The following is a 19756-nucleotide window of genomic DNA, read 5'->3' on the forward strand; positions in this document are numbered from 1 at the left end:
TCCGAACCTCCTCTGAGGCAAACACTGGCCCTTTGCTATTCTTGGCCAGGCAGGTGTCTGGCCTCAGGACCTTTGCTCTTGCTGTTCCCTCTGCTGGAATGTTCTTCCTCCAGATGCCAGGGTAGCACTTGCCCCCAACCCCTGAGTTCTTTGTTCAGCAATTACCAAGGCAGCCCGGGCCAGACCCCGTGATCCCTGCCCTCCGGTGGTCACACCTCTGCGTGATCCCCTCCCCTCAAGGGTGGGCCAAACCAACGGCAAGGGCGATGACGGTCCCAGCGTGGCTATGTTACCCGACATACGGCTTCATCCTGCCGGCTGTCCCTCCACTGTCTACTTGTCTCCCCTGGCCGTCTCTGAAGGTCACCCACCCCCAGCGAGGATGCCTGGCAAACATTCTGGGAGGCGGGCTGCGTGACGTCAGGTCCGCGGCTTGCACCTGAACAACCTCGTCAAGTGGGGAAGCCGGTCCTTCCCTAGTCAGACTTCCAGCCCTGTCTTGCTTTCAGCCTCAGCGGACGACCAGGCTGGGCCCAGACTTGTGACCCGCAGACACGGCGAGACGGGACGCGTGCGTTCTTTTCACTCGCCGAGTTTGTAACAACTTGTTATTGCGTCGTAGATTAATACCAGGTCCTTCCTTGAGGACCCCTCCCGGCGCTCCTGTCCCTTCCCTGAGGCCGTATCACCCCCATTTACTATCTATTTTAGTCATTCATCTGGCTGTCTAGTCCCCAGTTAGAACCCAACTGGAAGACAGACACTTCCATCCGTCTTGCTCCCTTCTGTATCCCTAGCACTTCTGCACTTAGAATACACAGTAGGTGCTCAATAAGTGTTCGCTTAGTGACTTTCGTTATGTATCTCTGCCAGACATCTGTCACCTCTCCCGTTTCCTGTCTCTACCTGGTGGTGTGCCCGGCGTGGTGGTAAGTGATTTCAGGGATGTGCCCAACACAGGAGTTGGCCCCTGTCGCAGGAATGACGACCATGGGAGAGCACTTTCCATCAAGGTGGCCGGGGGTCCCGACCCCATCCCCTGGGGCTGAGGGGCAGGGTCGGGGTCCTAGGGTTTCAGTTGCCTTTGACCCCTTCCTCCGGAGCGCAGCACCTTGTGAACCCCGGACAGGTAGCCAGGTGCGGGGTGCGGCTGCCTGGTAGGAGGGCTGGGAGGCCAGAGTAAAGCCTAACGACGTAACCTGTAGGCAGGGGGAGCTGGGAAGACTGCTGGGCAAGCAGGCGCCACGTCGAATGTTGGCAACGAGCAGCTGAGGTGGCATGAGGGGTGTCCAGCAGGCTTGCTCCCCAGGACTGGGGTGGGACGGGGACGATCGCTTTTCCTACGTCCCTCTTGGTGGTAACAGTGCCCCGCCCCATTCAGATTCCACTACCTGATGTCTTTGGCCTGGTCACTCGAGGTTTTCTATCACCCTGGCTACGGTGATTGGTTCAGGGATGGACACGTGACCCACATCAGGCTGGTGAGAGTCACCTTAAGGCTTCTGTTCAAACCACTGTTTGGTTTCCTACACTGGATGGCTGAAAGTCATGGTGAGTCTGCCACCATGAGGGAAAAGCCTGCCTGAGAATGAAGTCAATTCAAAGGAAGCTGGCTGAGGGATGATGGAAAATGAAAGCTTCCTGACATTATTGTGTGACTGCTGGATCCAGCCATGCCTGAAGCCAATGGAGCCTTGGACTTTCCAGTTACTTTAGTTCCTGCATTCTTTTTTTTTTTTTTAAGTTTATTTATTTATTTATTTGAGAGAGAGAGAGAGAGAGACAATGAGTGGGGAAGGGGCAGAGAGAGAGAGAGAGAGAGAGAGAGAGAGAGAGAGACTCCCAGGCAGGTTCTGCGCTGTCAGCACAGCGCCCGACATAGGGCTCAAACCCACGAACTGTGAGGTCATGACCTGAGCCACAATCAAGAGTTGGATGCTCAACTGAGCCACCCAGGCACCCCCAGTACCTGTATTTCCTTTATCTTATTATTACCTTTTGGTCTTATCTGGTTTTTTACGTACAGCCAAAGGTGTCCCAGCCTCTGGCCCCAAGCCTGACATTAGCACTTTCTCTCGTCCACATAGGGTATGGTTTTGGGTCCTATCAACCAGATCGGAGACTCTGAAGCTGACCAAACCCATCATGTCAATGCCTGTAGAGTCTTTAGTGGGTCAAATTCTTTCCATTTACAGGGGTGGCTCAAGGTTTCAGAGACGCAGGAACAGAGAGGCTGCGGGGCTTGAAATCCCAGCTCCTTCTCTGATGTGTCACGTGCCCTCGGGCAACCTCACCTCCCTGTGCCTCAGCAGACAGGGTGATAGTAACATCCACCCCACAGGGCTGTTGGGATGCTTCCATGAATTACATGGCTCAGACCCGGGCTGCAGAATAAGGACTGGACAGCACCCCTGTTATCCTAACTCTCCTTCCAGGTGGGGACCCTGGGAGCCAAAGGCGGAGAGGAATGTGTTGAGGCAGGCAGGCAAAGAGCCAGGAGCCTTGCCTTGAACCCACACACCCACCTTCTAGAACTGTCACCAAGCTTTCCTCCCAAGGGATGGCAGTCAGGCCAGATAAGCGCCTGAAGGGCAATTTATCTGCATTTCAAAAAAACCATCTGAGCTGGTCTCCAACAGCTGCTGCTGCGGTTACCTGCCTTTCTAGAGCTCCCTGCCCCAGATGCGGCAGTTTCCTGCCAGAATGTGTCACCTCCAAGGTCAGCCCAAGGAGAGCGCCGGCTGAGGGCCCACAGGGTCCCGGAGGAAGGATGGGAGGGAGACCGGTTCCCTCTGTGCTGTGGCCAACACCCCCCGACTGGGGCGGCAGGGTCCCTCCCTGAGAGCCACCCCAAGGGTCACCAGGCCCCACAGAAGTCAAGGTGGCCTTCCCGCACGCTGGCGCAGCACACGCAGCCCGGCCCCGATTCCCTGGCGCTCTGCCCGCCACAGACCATCTGTTTTCACAGGTGCTAACGGCCCCCGGTCTCTCCCTCCCCAGCAGAGGGGTATAAAATGTGCCGGAACCCACCCCGGGTGACATAATCACCGTTTCGCTTGGCACTGAGAGGCTCGCCTGCCCAAATAAAGTGCCGCCCGAGGGAGTGGCTTGGGGCTAAGCGGTTGGGCCACCTGCTGCTTGCCCACCCGGTGGGGGGGCGCGGGGGGGGGGCGATGGAGGCCCCGGAGGTCTCCCTGGAAGAGGGGGGCCCTGGGGCGTGATGCACTCACAGCGAGCCGGCCTCCACGTTGGGGCCCCTCACGTAGAACGGGACCCTGATGTCAAACTCGTACGGCATGGACTTGCCCTTCACCAGGCCGAACTGGCCGATGTGGTAGCCGTGGTCCGCGGTATACATGATGTAGGTGTTGTCCAGCTCGCCCGTCTCAACCAACATGTTGTAAATCTGAAACGCGGGTGGGCCGGTGAGGGGCGCAGGGAAGGGGTGCGGACGCCCTGCCGCCTGGGCCCTCTCGGGGGGCGGAGAGGTGCCTGTGCTCTCGGGCTGTCCCTCCCGTTTCAGGCCCTCCCTGCACCTCGCTGCTCAGCGGGGGTCCCCGGGAAGGACACGTTTATAACCGCAGCCTCCCCACCTCCTGTCACTTGCTGCCCCCCCGCCCCCCCGCCTTCTTCACAGTGCTTCTCCCATCTTGTCTGCATGATTGTGGCTCGTCTGTCCCCTGAATTAGAAGGTGAGCTCCGTCAGGACAGGGACTATGGTCACCTTGTTCTCTGCTGTATCCCAGGGCACTGGCCATTTGGCCAATGCTGCTGAACGAACGAACGAACGAACGAACGAGTGACGCCGGGCCGTGGCCTGGGGCAGGTGCCGGTGATGCTCGGCAGGCCTGTCCCACGGAACCTTCTGGAGCGTCGGGACCTGTGCTGTCCAACATGGCGGCCACCAGTCCCGCGTGTCTACTGAGCCCCTGCCCCGCGGCCAGTGCGACTAGGGAGCTGGACTTTAAACCGTCCTGAGTTCAATTACATTTAAATAGCCACGGACAAATTAAAAAAAAAAAAAAAAATCTCCACGCAGTGGAATATTACTCAGCCGTGAAAAGGCAGGAAGCGTGGATACGGGCTGCCACACGCACGGATCCACCTCGAAGAGGTGATGCCGAGTGGAGCAAGCCAGCCACCGACGACCACGCAGCGTGGGACTGACTCACGGGAAACATTGGGAAGACGCAAATCCACTGTAAGTTAGCGGTGGCCTACGCACCGAGGGTGAGGGGGTCCCAGGGGATGACGGCGAAGGGCCGCGGGGCTTCCCGCTGGGGTAACGGAAACCTTCTGGAATTGACCGTGGCGGGCACACAGCTCCGCCGACGTATCAGGACCGCTGAGCTGTATACTTGGAGTGAATCGTAGGGGACGTGGGTTGTATCTCAACTAAGCTGCTCAAGAACGTGAGCTGCCGTGTCACGCGGCTGCCGTAGCAAACAGAACAGATCCCGCACCGGAGTTTCACGGAGGCAGGGCCGTGTCGGGGCGGCTCAGGCCACCTCCCCGGGCCCGCGGCCCTGCCCGCTCCTCCCGCCCCCGCTTCCACTCCTGTCCGGCCAGGCCGGGAGCCGGGCGAGGACGGGGAGGCTCCGGGGCCTGCACGGTGGCCGCGGGCGCGGAGGGGGCGGGGCCTACCGTCTCCATGGAGTCGTCCACGGACATGAGGGTCTGTAGGCGCTTTCGCTGCAGCATGTTGGTGAACTCCATGTGGATGGGCTTCATGGGCCCCGTGTAGCGCATGATCCAGTGCTTGTCCGGGTTGGGCGCGTAGTTGTAGCTCGGTGTGCTGGGGGGGGGGGGGGGGTCAAACGTACAGCCAGGTCAGGCGGGTGGCGGGCGTGGCGCCCACCCGCATCCCCCGGGGCCCCCAGACCCCCTGCCTCGGGTGAGCAGTCTCCTGTGCCGCGTGTGTGCCCGTCCGGGGAAGCCGTGACGCGTCACGGGCTCCGCTAAACCTCCGTCGGTGTTTCTCCAGCGGGTGCTGTGCCCGTGGGCGGGCTGGGGGTCACCCACTGTTAAGTGACCCAGGGCCACGCGGTGAGAACGGCAGCGTCTCCCGGTCGGGCCCTGCCAGCCCTCCCGCTACATCAGGGCCAAAGTCACAGGCGAGCGCGAGTCCTCTCACAGCTCCCCGGAATCCACACGGCTCTTTTTTTCAGCAGGGGAGAGGCTCACGCCCAGAGCCTCCGGCAGGCCAGGCCCCCCACTCAAATTTCTCAGCCTTGCAGTTGATTTTTCAGTTACCCCGGGCAACTGCCGAGCTATGGCGATTAAGGCACGACTAGGGAATTTCCTTTTGCAATAGATTGGGGTTAAAAAAAGAAAAGAAAAGAAAAGAAAAGAAAAAGGAAGTTGGCTACAACGTTAGGTCGAGAATAGTCATGCGTGTACGGGGCCCCTGGACGTACGTGTGTCACAATTATTCTTCCCGTTCGCTCTCTTCTCTCATTTACTGAAGAGGAAACAGAGGGTCAGAGGAGTTCGGGGGCCTGCCCACAGCCTCCCTGGGCAGGCGGTGGAGCCAGGGGACTCCGTGATTTCTGCTGAGTGGGGTCCGCTGGGACTAACGATCACCGGACAAGGAACCATACTCTCTGACTTCTACGGGGCACTTACGCTTGCCACGCGCTGGGCCCGGCTCGAAGGGTTCACCGCCTCCTGCCGTCTAACACTCAGGGTCCTAGGGGCGCGTGCTGTGCTTATTGTCCTCGTGAGAAATGAGGAGACTGAGGCCCAGCGAGGGCCTAACTTGCCAAAGGCAGAAGAAGCGGGGCCGGAACTCCAGGACTGGATATGGTCACTTCCTGCCACAGTGACACGTGGGCCCGTCCAGAGACCCTCCTATCCACGCGTGCTCGGGCATGACTTTTGCCAAGACACTCCTGCTGGAGGACGTAGCAGAAAAGTCCCCTCCGGTCTGGTCTCACCCTCCCCAGTCAAAGCTGAAAATAAAGTTGGGAGTTTCCACTGCCTGAAGACAAAAGGCTTTTCAAACCGGCTATTAAGGGGCCAAGGGGCTGCGCGCAGGGAAGAGGCTGTGTTTGTGGAGACGGCAGAAAGCTCGCTGACGTCTCACCTGCCCCACCAGGACCTTCCCAGCGTCTCGAATATCAGATATCGTTCGGGGAGAGGAGTTATGGAGACCGTTGCTATGTAGAGCGGGGGGCGGGGGGTGAGTCATAAGTCTTGAGATTCCTTCTGGACTTTGCTTTGAGTCCCTGGCTGGTCTCCCGCCGCTAAATCCAGCCCAGCCCCCCAGCCTCCTTTGATTAAGAGCAAGGCCTCACCGTCCTGTGGGCCGGCTTAGGGCCTGACCCGCATGTAGAACATTCCCAGGAACAAGCCCCCCGCCCCGCCCATCCCCCACGCAGAACGAAGGGGGCTGCTGGGGGCCAGGGCTGCACGGACACAGCCTCAGAGCCGTTTGGCCGTGTGGGAAAACTGTTCCGGAAGGCCCTAGGGGCCGGATTCCAGGACGTGATTTTGAGCAATCATCCCTGAATCTATTAGGTTCTATTAGGCTGGGTGTCTGCCCTCGAGAACAGGAGAACAGGGAGGAGTGGGTCTGTCAAGAGTCTGCGGGGGGGGATGACTTCTGAAGGCCTCTCTCTGGAGACCTCTTCTGGAGGAGGATGTCAGCGCCAGGAGGCGGCAGGGCCTGGGGCCCCTGTCGGCCAATGCCAGTTTGCGGGTCCCCTGCATAAGGCCAGGCTCCTCCGGGGAGAGAGCCACACTTTCTGAAGGGCCCAGCCGTTGGCTGAACAAAGAGGGGAAAGCCTCAGCTCAAGACTTTGAGCCCTGTCCACAAGAGCCTGGCTCCCACGGGTTATAAAAGGCCTGTGAACCCACGATCAGATGCCACACCTCAAAGGAAGCTCTGGGGGCTGGTGGGGGTTGGGGTGTCTTTGCGTGTGTGTGTGTGTGTGTGTGTGTGTGTGTGTGTGTTGTGCATCTATGTGTCTTCACGTTTGTGTGCATGCGTCTGGGTGTAGATCTGGGCTTATATGCCTGTGTATACGTGTCCGTGTAAATCTGTGTGTACGTATCTGTGTCTGTGTTTATGTACTTGTGTATCTGTTTGTAAATCTGTGTCTGTGTGCTTCTGCGCATGTTTGCGTATCTGTATCTTTGTATCTGTGTGTGTGTGGGTATCTGTGTCTATAGGTGCCCGCGTTTGCACCCGCATTCATGTACCTTTGTGTGTGTGTGTATGTGTGTGTATATGCGTGTGCACCTGCGTACGTATCTATTTGTATCTTCGTGTCTGTGTACGTGTGCGCGTGCCTGCTGCGTGTATCTGTTTGCATCTCTGTGTGTTTGCACAGGTGTGTGCAGCAGGGGGCGGGACGGGGCCCTGGGCAGGGGGAGGGGGCCGCACCGCGTCAGGCAGCACTTGCGGGAGCCCACGGGGACCACTGCAAGAACACGACACCAAACTTGAGTGGGTGACAGTCTGACAGGAGCCTCCCGACAGAAAGATCTGCAGCTCTGACCCACCAGCAGGGCCCTGTCCCCTCCCCCCGCCCCACTCCCCGAGACTCATAATTAAATACCCCAGCTGCAGAACTTTCTGGGTTTTGGTTCTAGTTAGGAAGTGATTATACCCCGGAGATAAGAGAGCCTTCCCAAACAGACCCCTCATAAGGCGAGAGGGGTGGTTCTGGGTAAGTAATAGCAGGCGTTACTCATGTTCAATTTCTGTAATTTCCATTTCAAAGGGGAAATAAGCGAGCAGGCAATGTCAAACCACCTCGTCCAGGGCTGCTGGGGGGGGAGGGAAGCCAGAACCTCTCTTAAAGGAGAAGCTGCGGAAGCAGGGTGTGCCCACCCCCCCAGCCCCCAAGGTGGGACTGAGCAGGCCACGCCCCCTCCCACAAAGGGGAGCCGCTGGAGGGGGTGGAGGTGGGGGGCGGGAAGGGCAGGCAAGTCAGGTGTGCAGACAGGCGGTGCTGCGGCCGGAGGGGTGAGCTGGGCGCCGCAGCCCCTGGAACGCAGTTCGCCATCTGTCCGACCGTCCTCCCCAAAGACCAGGGGGATCAGGAGGTTAACACACCGCCTCATCCTCTCGGAGCCACGTCAGGGCGCTGTCAGAAAGTAATTAGATGCGAAGGGCACACATCCTGATCGTAATGAAAATTAAACGCCCGGAATATTCAGGCCGATTCCAAAGTGCCCTGTCCTTGTCGCCCCAATGTCGCAGCCAGGGCTGCGGCATATCACTGCTAAGCGGGAGGTGGTTTGAGGCAGAGGAGGAGAGAACTTTCCAGAGCGATTTACTAAGCAGCTGGAGGGAGGAGGACTGGACAAGAGGGCAGAGAGAGAGGAGGTGTGACTGGGGGCGGGATTCCAAGCTGGCTCTGCCATTTACCAGCTGCGAGTCACCTTGCCTCTCCGTGCCTCAGTTTCCCCCTCTGTGAAATGGGAATGCCAGGTGCGGTAGGCAGCCCGTGTGACCAATGGAATACGACACAGCAATGGTGTGTCCCTTTTAGATTAGGTTCCAAAAGACCCCGGCTTCCATCTCAACCTCTGTCTACCCCAGGCCCCCCAGTCCGTTCCTCTGTCTCTGATCATTTGCTCTGGGGGAAGCCAGCTAGAGTTGCCATGTCGTGAGGACACTCAAGCCACCCTGGTCGAGGGGCCGCCGTGCGAGTGAGCCCCAGGCTAGCCTCAGGCGGCTGCAGCCCCCGCAGACACCTTGATTAGAACCTCGGGAAACCCTGCACTAGAACCTTCCGGAGGAGGAGGCCGCTCCCAGATTCCCGACTCACGGGCGCTGTGAGGTCGTGCACGTTTGTGACTTTAGCTGCTCAGTTTCAGGGTAATTTCTTCTGCAGCAAGAGATCACTAGCATTTCTTTTTTTTTTTTTTTTTTTTTTTTTTGATCACTAGCATTTCAAGGGTCGTTGTGAACATTCAGGGATTTGGTGTCACCTAAAGGACTGAGCACGGAGCCTGCCACACAGCCCACAGCTCAGTAAAGGCTGGAGAATATGCTCACAGCCTGACGAGGCTATGGACACCTTCTCAAAAACCACGTTTAAAATGCACAGGGTAGGGGTGCCTGGGTGGCTCAGTTGGTTAAGCGTCCGACTTCGGTTCAGGTCGTGATCTCATGGTTTGTGGGTTTGAGCCCCGCGTCGGGCTCTGTGCTGACAGCTCACAGCCTGGAGCCTGCTTCCGATCCTCTGTCCCCCTATCTCTGCCCCTCCCCTGCTTACGCTCACCCCCCTCTCCTTGCCCCAAATAAATATAAAAAAAAAGTATAGCATAAAGTACACAGGGTTATGAAGGAAGACTATTATACTGCAATGCAGTTCTATGCACAGACCCCTCGGGGAGGATGAGGGCCCCGAGGGAACAGCACTGCCACCTGCTTTGGTCTGTTAGCCAGGCTGGCTGGCTTTGCACCCGGTTTCCCCACAGAAGAGCAGCGGGTTCCCGGATTCTTTGAACCAGGAGGATCAGAGCGAAGGCAGAGCTCTGTCGCTGCCATCACCGTCCCAGAGCCCGACCCTCCCACCTTCACGTCACCCGGCGGCTCGGCTCGGCAGGCAGGACGCCGAAGCTTACATGTGCTGGGACGCGTTGGGGAAGAGGCCTGAGTACTGGGGGGCGGAGTCCTCGGGGCCGTGGGGGGCCGCGTGGCTGATGACCATCAGGACGGGCCTGTGCGGGTACATCTTCTTGGACGTGCGGAAGAAGCTCACGCTGTCGTTGGTGATGAGGTCCGTCAGGTAATCCTGGGGGGCAGGGAGAGACAGGAGAGCCAGTGAGGAGCTGAGCACCCGCCCTGAGCACCCGCGGTGTTAGGTGCCCAGCGGACGCGCTCGGGGCACAGCGGGGACCCAGACAGACAATCCCTGCATTCCTGGAGCCCATCCTAGGGGCAGACAGACGATAAATGAGCAACTACACGGAACGTCGAATGTTGCTGATGGAGAAGGAGAGAGGGGGTCGGGGAGGATAGGGGAGAAATGGCAGTCTGTCAGTCATTCACATTAGATGCTGAAATAATACCAGCTCGCACTTTTGAGTGCTTATGGTATGCGAGGTACGGTTCTGCGTTCACTTCTGTTAGCTCGTTGAAATCCCCGTGTAACTGTAGAAAGTAGGTGTGGTGATAATTCCTGTTTTCCAGAACAGGGAAGTTAAATGAATTGCCTGATGTCACACAGCTGGTAAGTGTTGCAGCCACGCCTCCTGAGTCTTGGTTCCTAAGCCTGAACTCCTTTCCAGGCTCCAGAAAGACCACGAAAGACCCACAGGGTGGGTACATCCCTGTGTTCCTGGCGCGCTGTGCTGGGGGCAGGGGCAGCTGACCACGTGAACACGGAAGCAAGATAGTGACACAGTGTGACGGACGAAGGAAATAAGCTGTGACCGAGGAGCCGGAGTGGGGACGTCCTTTGGCAGGGGCAGTCAGGGAGGGCCTCTTGGAGGGGGTGACACTGGAGCTGAGACCTGAGTGATGAGGAGCTGGATGTGGGGAGATTTTTATCACCCTCGGTTGTCTGCCGGGATCCTTGAGGGCGATTTGCTGGGCCTACTCTCAGAGATGCTGGTTTTTAAAAGATATATATTTTTAACGTTTATTTTTGAGAGAGGGAGAGAGAACATGCGTGGGGAAGGGCAGAGAGAGAAGGAGACAGCAGATCTGAAGCGGGCTCTGTGCTGAAAGCAGAGAGCCCGATGCGGGGCTCAAACCCACAAACCGTGAGATCACGACCTGAGCTGAAGTCAGACACTCAACTGACTGAGCCACCTGGGTGCCCCAGAGATGCTGGTTTAATTGGTCTGTGGCTTTCTTCAGGCACTGGACTTTTAATTTTCTTTAGTTTTATTTTTTAAAGTTTATTTGTTGAGAGAGAGAGAGAGACGGAGAGGGAGAGAGAGGGAGAGAGGGAGAGAGGGAGAGAGGGAGAGAGGGAGGGAGGGAGGGAGGGAGAGAGAGAGAGATAGAGAGTGTGTGTGTTCAGGGGAGGGGCAGCAAGAGAAAGAGAATCCCAAGCAGGCTCCACGCTGTCAGCACGGAGCCCGATGTGGGGCTCGAATTCACAAAATCGTGAGATCATGACCTGTGCTGAGATCAAGAGTCAGATGCGAGCCACCCAGGTGCCCCACACACATTAGACTTAAAAAAAAATTTTTTTTAACATTTATTTTTGAGACAGGGAGAGACAGCATGAACCGGGAAGGTCAGAGAGAGAGGGAGACACAGAATCTGAAACAGGCTCCAGGCTCTGAGCTGTCAGCACAGAGCCCGACGCGGGGCTCGAACCCACGGACTGCGAGATCGTGACCTGAGCTGAAGTCGGACGCCCAACCGACTGAGCCACCCAGGTGCCCCCACATTGGACTTTCAAAAAGCTCCCAGGGATCCTGATGTGCAGCCAGGACTGAGAATCACCCATCTAGAGGAAGAGCTCCAGGCGGAGGGAACAGCAGGGACTCCGATGCAGGAACTGAACCTGTTCGAGGACTCTCAGCAGGAAGGAGCAGAAAAGCAGAGGCGCGCAGGGGGTCTCCTGAGAGTCAGACCTGCTTAGACGCCGGGCGGGATGAGAGGAGAGGGGGAAATGTAACGAGCAGGAACTGGGGGCTTTAAAAGCTCAGCTATTAAGGGCTCAGCCGAGAAGCTGAGATTTGCCTGAACTCTTCAGCAGGACGGCATACAGCGGGCGTGCCCGTGCGTCTAAGACGGGCCTTCAGGGACGCTTGTACTCTATACTAAATGCACAGGGAGAGTCACTGCAGTGGCGTTCATAAAGCAAAAACGTATCGCCGTGACCAGCAACAGGAAGGCGATTAATGAAGTAAATGTAATGCTGTGCTGTGCAGATGTTACACAGAAGCGAATTCGTAGCTACTGAGGTGGAAACGTGTCCAAGATACGCTGTTAAGGGAAAGAACAAGCTACTTTCAAATCCAGGAAGATCCCACCTTTTTGTGGGAAGGGAGGGAGGCGGGGTGGGGAGGGCGGGGGGGGGGGGGGGTGGAGAGGAGAAGCCAAACCCTTAACTTCATATGAGCACCAAGGAAGAATCCAGAAGGACAGATATCAAAGTGCTACCTGGGGTCTGGGATAAAACAGAAGGGGAGAAAGCCACTTGCTACTTGGTGTACTTTTCCCGAAATACTTTTTATGAATAGTCCTGGGGAGTTATCTGTAGAACCTATTATATAAAAGTAACAATATAGACCACCTAAATCCAAGAGTTGCTGCTACAGTTACGGAGCATGACCCGAAGGCGCAGGGAAAGTTCTTAAAATGACAAAGGTAACTGCGGAACCAGCAGGTGGGTCCGCTGTCTCCGGCTGGTGGGGAACCGTGGGCTGCAGCTACTTGCTCTCCATAGTAACCCCGTCTTCACTGCTGGATTTTGGAACTATGCGCCTACTTGGCTGTGATGAAACATGTTTTTAAAAAAGCTACTGTGGGCGCCTGGGTGGCCCAGTCGGTCGAGCGTCCGACTTCGGCTCAGGTCGCGATCTCCCGGTTCGTGAGTTCGAGCCCCGTGTCGGGCACTGTGCTGGCAGCTCGGAGCCTGGATGGAGCCTGCTTCGGATTCTGTGTCTCCCCCTCTCTCTGCCCCTCCCCGATCGCCCTCTGTCTCTCTCTCAAAAATAAATAAACGTTAAAAAAATAATGAAAAAATAAAAAGCTACTGTGGACATCCATTCCCAGGAGAGACATACGGCGCCACGATAGGGCATCCGATAAACAAACTAGAGCTACCTGGGTCCACACGCACAAACCTGACAGACCTGACCCTGGGTGAAGAAAGCAGGCTGGAGGACATGCACGGTACGATACCGTTTATATACAGGCTAAGAACACAGAAAACGATGCTATACAATGTTTGAGATGCTTGCCTATGTAATAAGCGCATCCATAGCAATCAGCAGGAGACGGGTGACCTTCCTGGGAGGGGGCAGGCCAGGAAAGGGGCTCGGGAGGGTAATACGGGGCCCCCGGAGCCTGTGATATTCCACGTTCAGAAGCGTATGTGGTGTCATTACCGTGTCTGACTCTCAAGGCTGGCATGAGGGTCTCGAGCGCTAAGAGGTGCAAAGCTCTTGGCACGGTGCCTTGCACGTAGCCGGCCAACGTTATGCCTGTCTTAGCGGTGTGGCAGCCTTTCCACATGCCTGACAGCCGCCCACCTTCCTGGGTCTCCTCAAAGCCACTCCTGCTCTAGCTAAGCCCCTGCTGATCCCTGATGGCTGCAGCAGGGCACCCGCGATGACGTATGACAAGCTGCACACCCACCTCCCAGCCATTCGTGTGGACCGAAGGGGACGCCACCCGTACTCCAGGGGCGGGTGGTGAAGCCCCAGGCTGGCCAACGAGGACACGCCATCTCTCCGGCCACGGTACTTGAGCCGAGTCCAGGTGTCGGAGGGACGAGGGGACCTGGGCCAGGCGGTGGCATGGTCCAGTCCTGGCTGGGAGCAGATTCAACAGACAGGATGTGTCCGTTGGCTGGCTGGGGTGCTGGGCAGTGGGCTGGCAGTCATTCCCCCCCACCCCCCCCCCCCCACCGCCCCCTGCCCCACGGTTTCTGGCTGGGGTGAAGGGAATAGAGATGGGGGTCCAGGAGAAAGAGAGTGTCAGGGTGCGGGCGGGAGTGCTATATGTCCAGTTCTGGCCAAGTTGAGCTGCCTGCCTGGGTCAGTCGTGAAGAAGACGTGAGGGAGGTGGGCTGTTAACAGGAAGGGTAAGACAGGTGCGAGGACGAAGCAGGCTGGAAGGTGAATTTTCTAGAACCTGGAGACGAGCCGACAGACGATGAGGAACTCCCCTCTCTGCCCCCCTTCAGTCGTGGGCCAGGCCCATTCCCGCTCTCCAGGGGGAGGTGCTAGACTTTCCCCTGGTGCACTCCTGGCCAGGTGCAGGGGGCTGGGGATGCCAGGTTCTGGGGACTTGGCTCCTACCCAGAGCTTAGCAGCCAGAGCTGGGTCCTCCTGCCTCCCCTCCCCATCCTGACCTCCCGCTGACTTTGATCAGTAAACCAAGAGGAACCCAGGACTTCGGTGGGGATCGCTAGCCAGGGCTCTGGGCAAAAATGTCCATTGCCAATGGGGGTGTGGGGTGTGGGGCGTGCTCCCGGGCTCCGTGACAGCCTGGCCCCTCTCGTTCCCGGCCTCGTTCCTCAGGTGCGGCCTCTGCCGCTCTCGTTTATGTGCTCACTCAGCAACTACTTGTTGGGTGCCTGTTCCCAGGGTTCCGGGCTTCCTGTTAAGGGCTGGGGCTGTGGTCACAGGTCCCTGTCCCCATGGTGACCACAGTCCTGTGCGGGGTGTGGGAAAGCATTCTCATCAGCGGTAAGAAGGCGGCAGGGGACCTGGGAGGGACAGGGAGGTTTTCGCTCACTTAGGATTACCCCTGGCTGCTGGGGATGGGGGGACTGCAAGGACGGGAATGGGGACCATGGCTGATGTGACGGGAAGCTCTGCCCGGACAAACGTGTCCCATGGGTGCCTCCTGGGAGATCTGCCCACGGAAGCCTGTGGTTCTACCTCTTTTTGAACTTGGGTGAGATAAGCCAGCTCACCCCAAAGCTCTCAGGGGCCCTCCCCAGATGGGAGTCTCCTGGCTTCCAGAACTAGTTAACTGTTCTGCTTGGGAAGCCCACTTGTGGGCTGTTTTCGGGCTGTGCCTTGAGACAGATGACTGTGCCCCTGAGACCTGGTTTGAGGGGCAGGGCGGGGGTTGGGGGGGGGGTTGCCCGCACCCTGGCGCAGCTCTCGAGCCCACCTCTCGATGTTTTCTCCACTTGGCAAGTCAACCTTCTGTAACTCCGGGAGGGTCTCCTTTTCTGAGCCACTGGCTTCCTCCGTCTAAATTCTACATCATAATGCAGACACTGCACCCTCTACAGCCCCTTGTGTTCAAAAGAGGTTCACGTCCCTTTAAGGAGCAATCATATTTCATGAAGCTGAGGGCTCTGGAGTCAGCAACACTGGGTTCACACCCCGGCTTTATCACCTGCTATCTGTGGGCCAGCGGCTCGCCTTTCTGCCCCTCAGAAAGCACCTTTCCGCCTCTAAAACACGGGCCCGATAACAGTCCCTTCTTCAGATGGTGGGAGCATTTCACACGGGAATGAAGCACTTGGCAATACAGTCAGAGCCAGACCTCAGGCCTTTGTATTTTTTGTCTGCTCCATCGTTCCCGCCCTTCCCGGGGCCCCAAACAAAATTACTGACGCCTATGGGGTGGTTTACACCAAGCATCAACAAACCTTTTCTGTAAAGGGTCAGAGAGGAAACATTTGAGGCTTTGCAGGCCAGAGGTCTCATCTGCATTACTGCTACTGTAGCAAGAGAGCAGCCGCTGGGTAAATGAAGGGGCCTGTCTGCGCTCCAGTAAAACCTTATGCGGCCAAACTGCAAATTTCAAGTCAGTTTCACATGTCAGGAAAAGAGCGCTGGTCACATGTTGCTCTGTTTGTAATTTTCCCCCCAGCTAGTTAAGAATGTAAAAAACCCTTCTAAGCACACAGGCTGGACAAAAACAGTTGGCGGGCAGGACTTGACCCATGGGCCGGAGTTCAGAGAATGGATTTGGAGGCCAGATGGCCTAGGCTCGGATGATACTGCTTTACCACTCACTAGCTGTGTGGCCTAGTTCCTTAGCCTCTCTGTGCCTCAGTTTCCTCGTGTGCTGGTTGTGAACAGTAACTATGGTGAGACATACATGGGCTAATTCAGGTGGAACGATTCCAACGGTACCTGGTGCACGTTAGGTCTAAGGGAGCGGGAGTCATTATTCCTCAAGAATCACGCGGCTGTGTTTTCCACATGAAAATGAAAACGGTACAAACAAATCTGCTTCCCTTTGATTACTCCTCACACCCCTGCTTCCAATCTTGGCCCCTTTGGGCCTTAACCAGGAAGTCTTTTTTTCAGATGCATTGTTACACGTGTTAGAGTATGGCTTTATGCATCTTTTTACATCGGTTGGATCACACTGTGTATATTTTCTTTCTTTCCTTTCCTTTCTTTCTTGGCCCCTTCCCTTCCCTTCCCTTCCCTTCCCTTCCCTTCCCTTCCCTTCCCTTCCCTTCCCTCTTTCCTTTCCCCTTTCCCCTTTCCTTTCCTTTCCTTCCATTCATTCCACATGGCAGGGAACAAAGCAAAGTCACACGCCTGCCTTCATGGCCTTGTACTCTAATGAGAGGAGACAGATGTTAACAAGTGACCCAGGGATACACACAGGTGTGGTGCTCACTGCGGGGGCAGGAGAGTTGGGGTGCGATGCCCTGGGCTCGGGGTGCTCTAGGAGACATCTGAACAGGGGCTTACAGGAGCTCTCTCCGCAACCCGCTCTTTCCATCAGCCCCGTGTCCAAAGCCCTTCTGATGGTGTTATATACAGATCCCCTCATCTTTTTCTAGAAATCCTCCAGGGTAGGGTTCCTTTGTGGTCTTTTAATCATTTCTTGCGTTGGTGGCCCTCGTGGATTTCTTTCAATAACAAAGCTGCAACGAACAACTCAAGGGTCCCAACCTGCATAGAGGGAGGCTTCACCACGACAGAAAAGCGCAAATGACAAAGGGCGGCTCAAAGGGTGGTCTCATTCGAGTTTACAGAGACCGCTGTTCCTTAGGGCCTTTCCACCACCTGACCCTCATCATTCCCCTCTCCCACTGGTCCCGCCTTCTCTGGTCCTCTTTGGTGATCAGTGCGTGTGCCACATCATTCTTTTGTCATCACCGCTGCCTCTCTGTCCACCTGCCATCAGGACCCTTTTCATGGCATCCAGCCTTGGGATTAGTGACTCAGAACAGAGACCTCAGAGGGCCTTTGAGGCGACCTCCGGAAGGACTGTCACTTCCGCCCGAGCTGGGCCTCCTGCTGAAGCCACTGAGGGCAGCGACACACACGCATCTCACTCCTCAGAGTGCTGGAGCAGGGAGCCCCAGGCAACTCCGAGCTCCCTCTCGCTCCCTCCCAGTGCTCCGGCTCCCACTGCCTGCTGCCCGCCCCGGGTCCGAACCCTGGACCTGAGCCAGCTCTGACCCCAAAGGGGCCCCCGTCCCTCTGTTCCCAGGCCTCTGGGAACAGGGAGCCCAGGAATCCTCCCACGGGGCTCATTCACAGGGGAGATGTGTCTGTGGCAGGAAACGGGGTAAGTAGCAGCCACTGCATGTTCCGTCCTCAGCCCCAGAGGGACTCTGAGTCTCCCTGGATAACTTGATTACAGGGCTGCTCTGAGACCAGGCGTGGACGTGGTGAGGAATTTTAACAAGGACGGAGTGGAGTTTTCTAGGTAGTGGACGATGTGCTTGTGCTGCGTCTGGGAGGAGGGAAGCAGCGTGTTCAGCCCCAAGACACTATAATCTGTATTTCTAATGTACAAATCCCCCCATCAGGACTTTGGAATCAATTCACTCAGAGGTAATGGAGGCCTGAGACCCAGGGTGAGGGGGGAGGGCGCTGTCCAGGCGATGTCACCCGTGGTTGCTGCCACCAGGGCCTGAATGATCAGACTCAGTAAGGGGGACACACGAGTGGTGATCCTTGGTCAAAGGCAGGAGGGATCCCCAAGTGTGCAGTGTTTCCAGAAGGGGAGTGGGATAGGGCACTTTTAGGCCACTGAGCATCCCGCCCATTTTCATTTGGACTCTATTCTCAGCCAACGTTCCAGGGTTTGGCTCCAGAGTGGGGCTCCCGCTGTCCCTGCCTCTGGCTAGGGAGTGGGGCGGGTGACTTACAGCCCATCAAAACACTGCATCCCCTGGCCACACCGATCGGTCCGGGGACAGACATGTGACTGAGCCAAGAGCCAAGGAGATGCAGTGAGATTTGCTGGGAATCCTGGGAAGGAGACTCCCTCACTTGCAGCTGGGCAGGAAGGTGAAACGTGGAAGGGCGGCCATATTGCTACAAGGGGCAGGGAAAGCGAGGGGGGAGGGTGGGAGAGGGAGAAGGGGGAGGGGCGGGAGGGGGAGAAGGGGGAGGGGCGGGAGGGGGAGAAGGGGGAGGGGCGGGAGGGGGAGAGACCATAGATGGTGCCGCAGAGAAGAAAACAGAGCTTAGAGGAGAAAGAAACCACCGCCTAAAGATTCTGTGTGAGCCCCTGGATCCAGCCGTGCCTGATGCCGTTACTGCTGGACCAGTTAAATAAGCTGACGTTTCCTCTTCAGTTGAGCCATTTTGAGTTGAGTTTCTGTTCACAAGCAACGGAGAGAGGCCCGTGTGATTCAAGAAAGGATAAATCCTGTAGTTGGGGGCCCTTGGGGAAGGATTCACAGAAGAGAAGATGGGTAAAACTTGGAAAAACCCAGGGCAGGAGAGCACTAGCAAAGATCTGGGGGTGCTTGTGAGAACGGACAAGGCTGGTCCGGTTGACCTGGCTCGTATGGAGCTGAAGTGGGCAACGGGGCCGATGTGACGGTGTATGTGCGAGTGCGTGCACACATGTGGGCCCATCACTTCACAGTTAATAACCCACCTCCACATCCCAGGCTGTGAAGGCCTCATCTGTTTTTGTTCATCCCTGGGTACCCAGCACCTAACACAGTGCCTGGCATATAGCAGATTCTCAATAAATACTTGTTGAGGGAATGAACGAATGACATGACCAAACTTGACTAGTCCGCTCACGCCTCTGATTGCTGGGGATTAGAAATACTACACAGAAAACACCCAGCACGGGGGCGCCTGGGCGGCTCAGTCGGTGAAGCGGCCGACTTCGGCTCAGGTCACGATCTCACGGTTCGTGAGTTCGAGCCCCGCGTCGGGCTCTGGGCTGTGTCTCCCTCCGTCTGCCCCTCCGCTGCCTGCACTCTGTCTCTCGCGTCGTCTCAAAAATAAATAAACGTTTAAAAAAAAAAAAAGGCCACCCAGCGCAGTTGCTTGGACCCTAATAGGCACTCCATAAAAAGATGTGCAAGTTATTAAGTATGTACCAGTGTGCCCACTCCCCAGATTTGGGAACTGAGGCTTTTAGGAGTAGGTAGCATATCCAAGGGCACATGGTATGTGTCGAGGCGGGGCTCTGCACCCCAGTCCTCCACCTCCAAGACGGGAAGTCACTGCCCGGTCCCCAGAGGGCGGTGGGCAGAACAAGGCAGGGGGCCGCCAAAGCTGTACATCCACGGGTCAGGCACGCTTGATTCACGCAGGAGTCTAGGAAATTAGCTGCCATTGTTTAAAAATCAGGAGATCTCACAGAAAAAAAAAAAACACGCGTCGGTTTGTAGCTTCTGCTGAAAAATCAGAAAACCTGGCCCTCTTGGGCCCACGTTTCTGTGCAAGAGTGACAGGCCCGATGGACGTTGGCTGCCCCCTCTTGGATCCATTCTTCCTAGTCCCCAACACCCACCTGCCGTCTCCCCTACCCCTGGCTTCCCATCCTGTGTGTGTGGCTCCTGTCCCCTGCCGACTTCTGCCTGGCAGCCTTGTGCAGCGATTCAGAGAGAGACCAACTAGGGAGGGCGGTCATCACACTACCCCACAGAGCCGCGGTTATGACACTCAGCCAGGCCCAGGGTCAGTGGCAGTGAGCGTGGGGAAGAGAGAGGGAAGGGAAGAATGTGTGGGGAAAGAATGGGTCAACTGTGGGGGGGGGTGGCACACGAGCTGGCTTAGAAGATTTAGTTGGGCCAGGAATATTTGCTCGTCTCCGGATTTTTGTTTTTTTAATGGAAAGTTTGGAGGAGACATCACTGTCAGTCCCCCCTCCTCCTCCCCCTCACTTAGGCCAAGAATCAGCAAACTCTAGCCCGTGGACCAA

The 19756-nt window shown here is 56.8% G+C and overlaps 1 protein-coding gene across 3 annotated transcripts in view; it reads right to left on the reverse strand.

The window, feature by feature from the left end:
• The window catches only part of SULF2 (sulfatase 2), a 117530-nt gene that overhangs the window by 17698 nt on the left and 80076 nt on the right, over positions 1-19756 (reverse strand). For all 3 annotated transcript variants that reach the window (XM_078444018.1, XM_078444019.2, XM_078444020.2), the window contains exons 5-7: positions 9583-9752; positions 4645-4795; positions 3231-3406 (exon numbers count right to left, since the gene is read on the reverse strand). In XM_078444018.1, the coding sequence (XP_078300144.1) occupies positions 3231-3406; positions 4645-4795; positions 9583-9752 (497 nt within the window). The remainder of the gene's footprint in view (positions 1-3230; positions 3407-4644; positions 4796-9582; positions 9753-19756) is intronic.

This window comes from Panthera onca, chromosome A3, assembly GCF_046562875.1.
Source record: "Panthera onca isolate mPanOnc1 chromosome A3, mPanOnc1 haplotype 2, whole genome shotgun sequence".
NCBI classification, from domain to species: Eukaryota; Metazoa; Chordata; class Mammalia; order Carnivora; family Felidae; genus Panthera; species Panthera onca.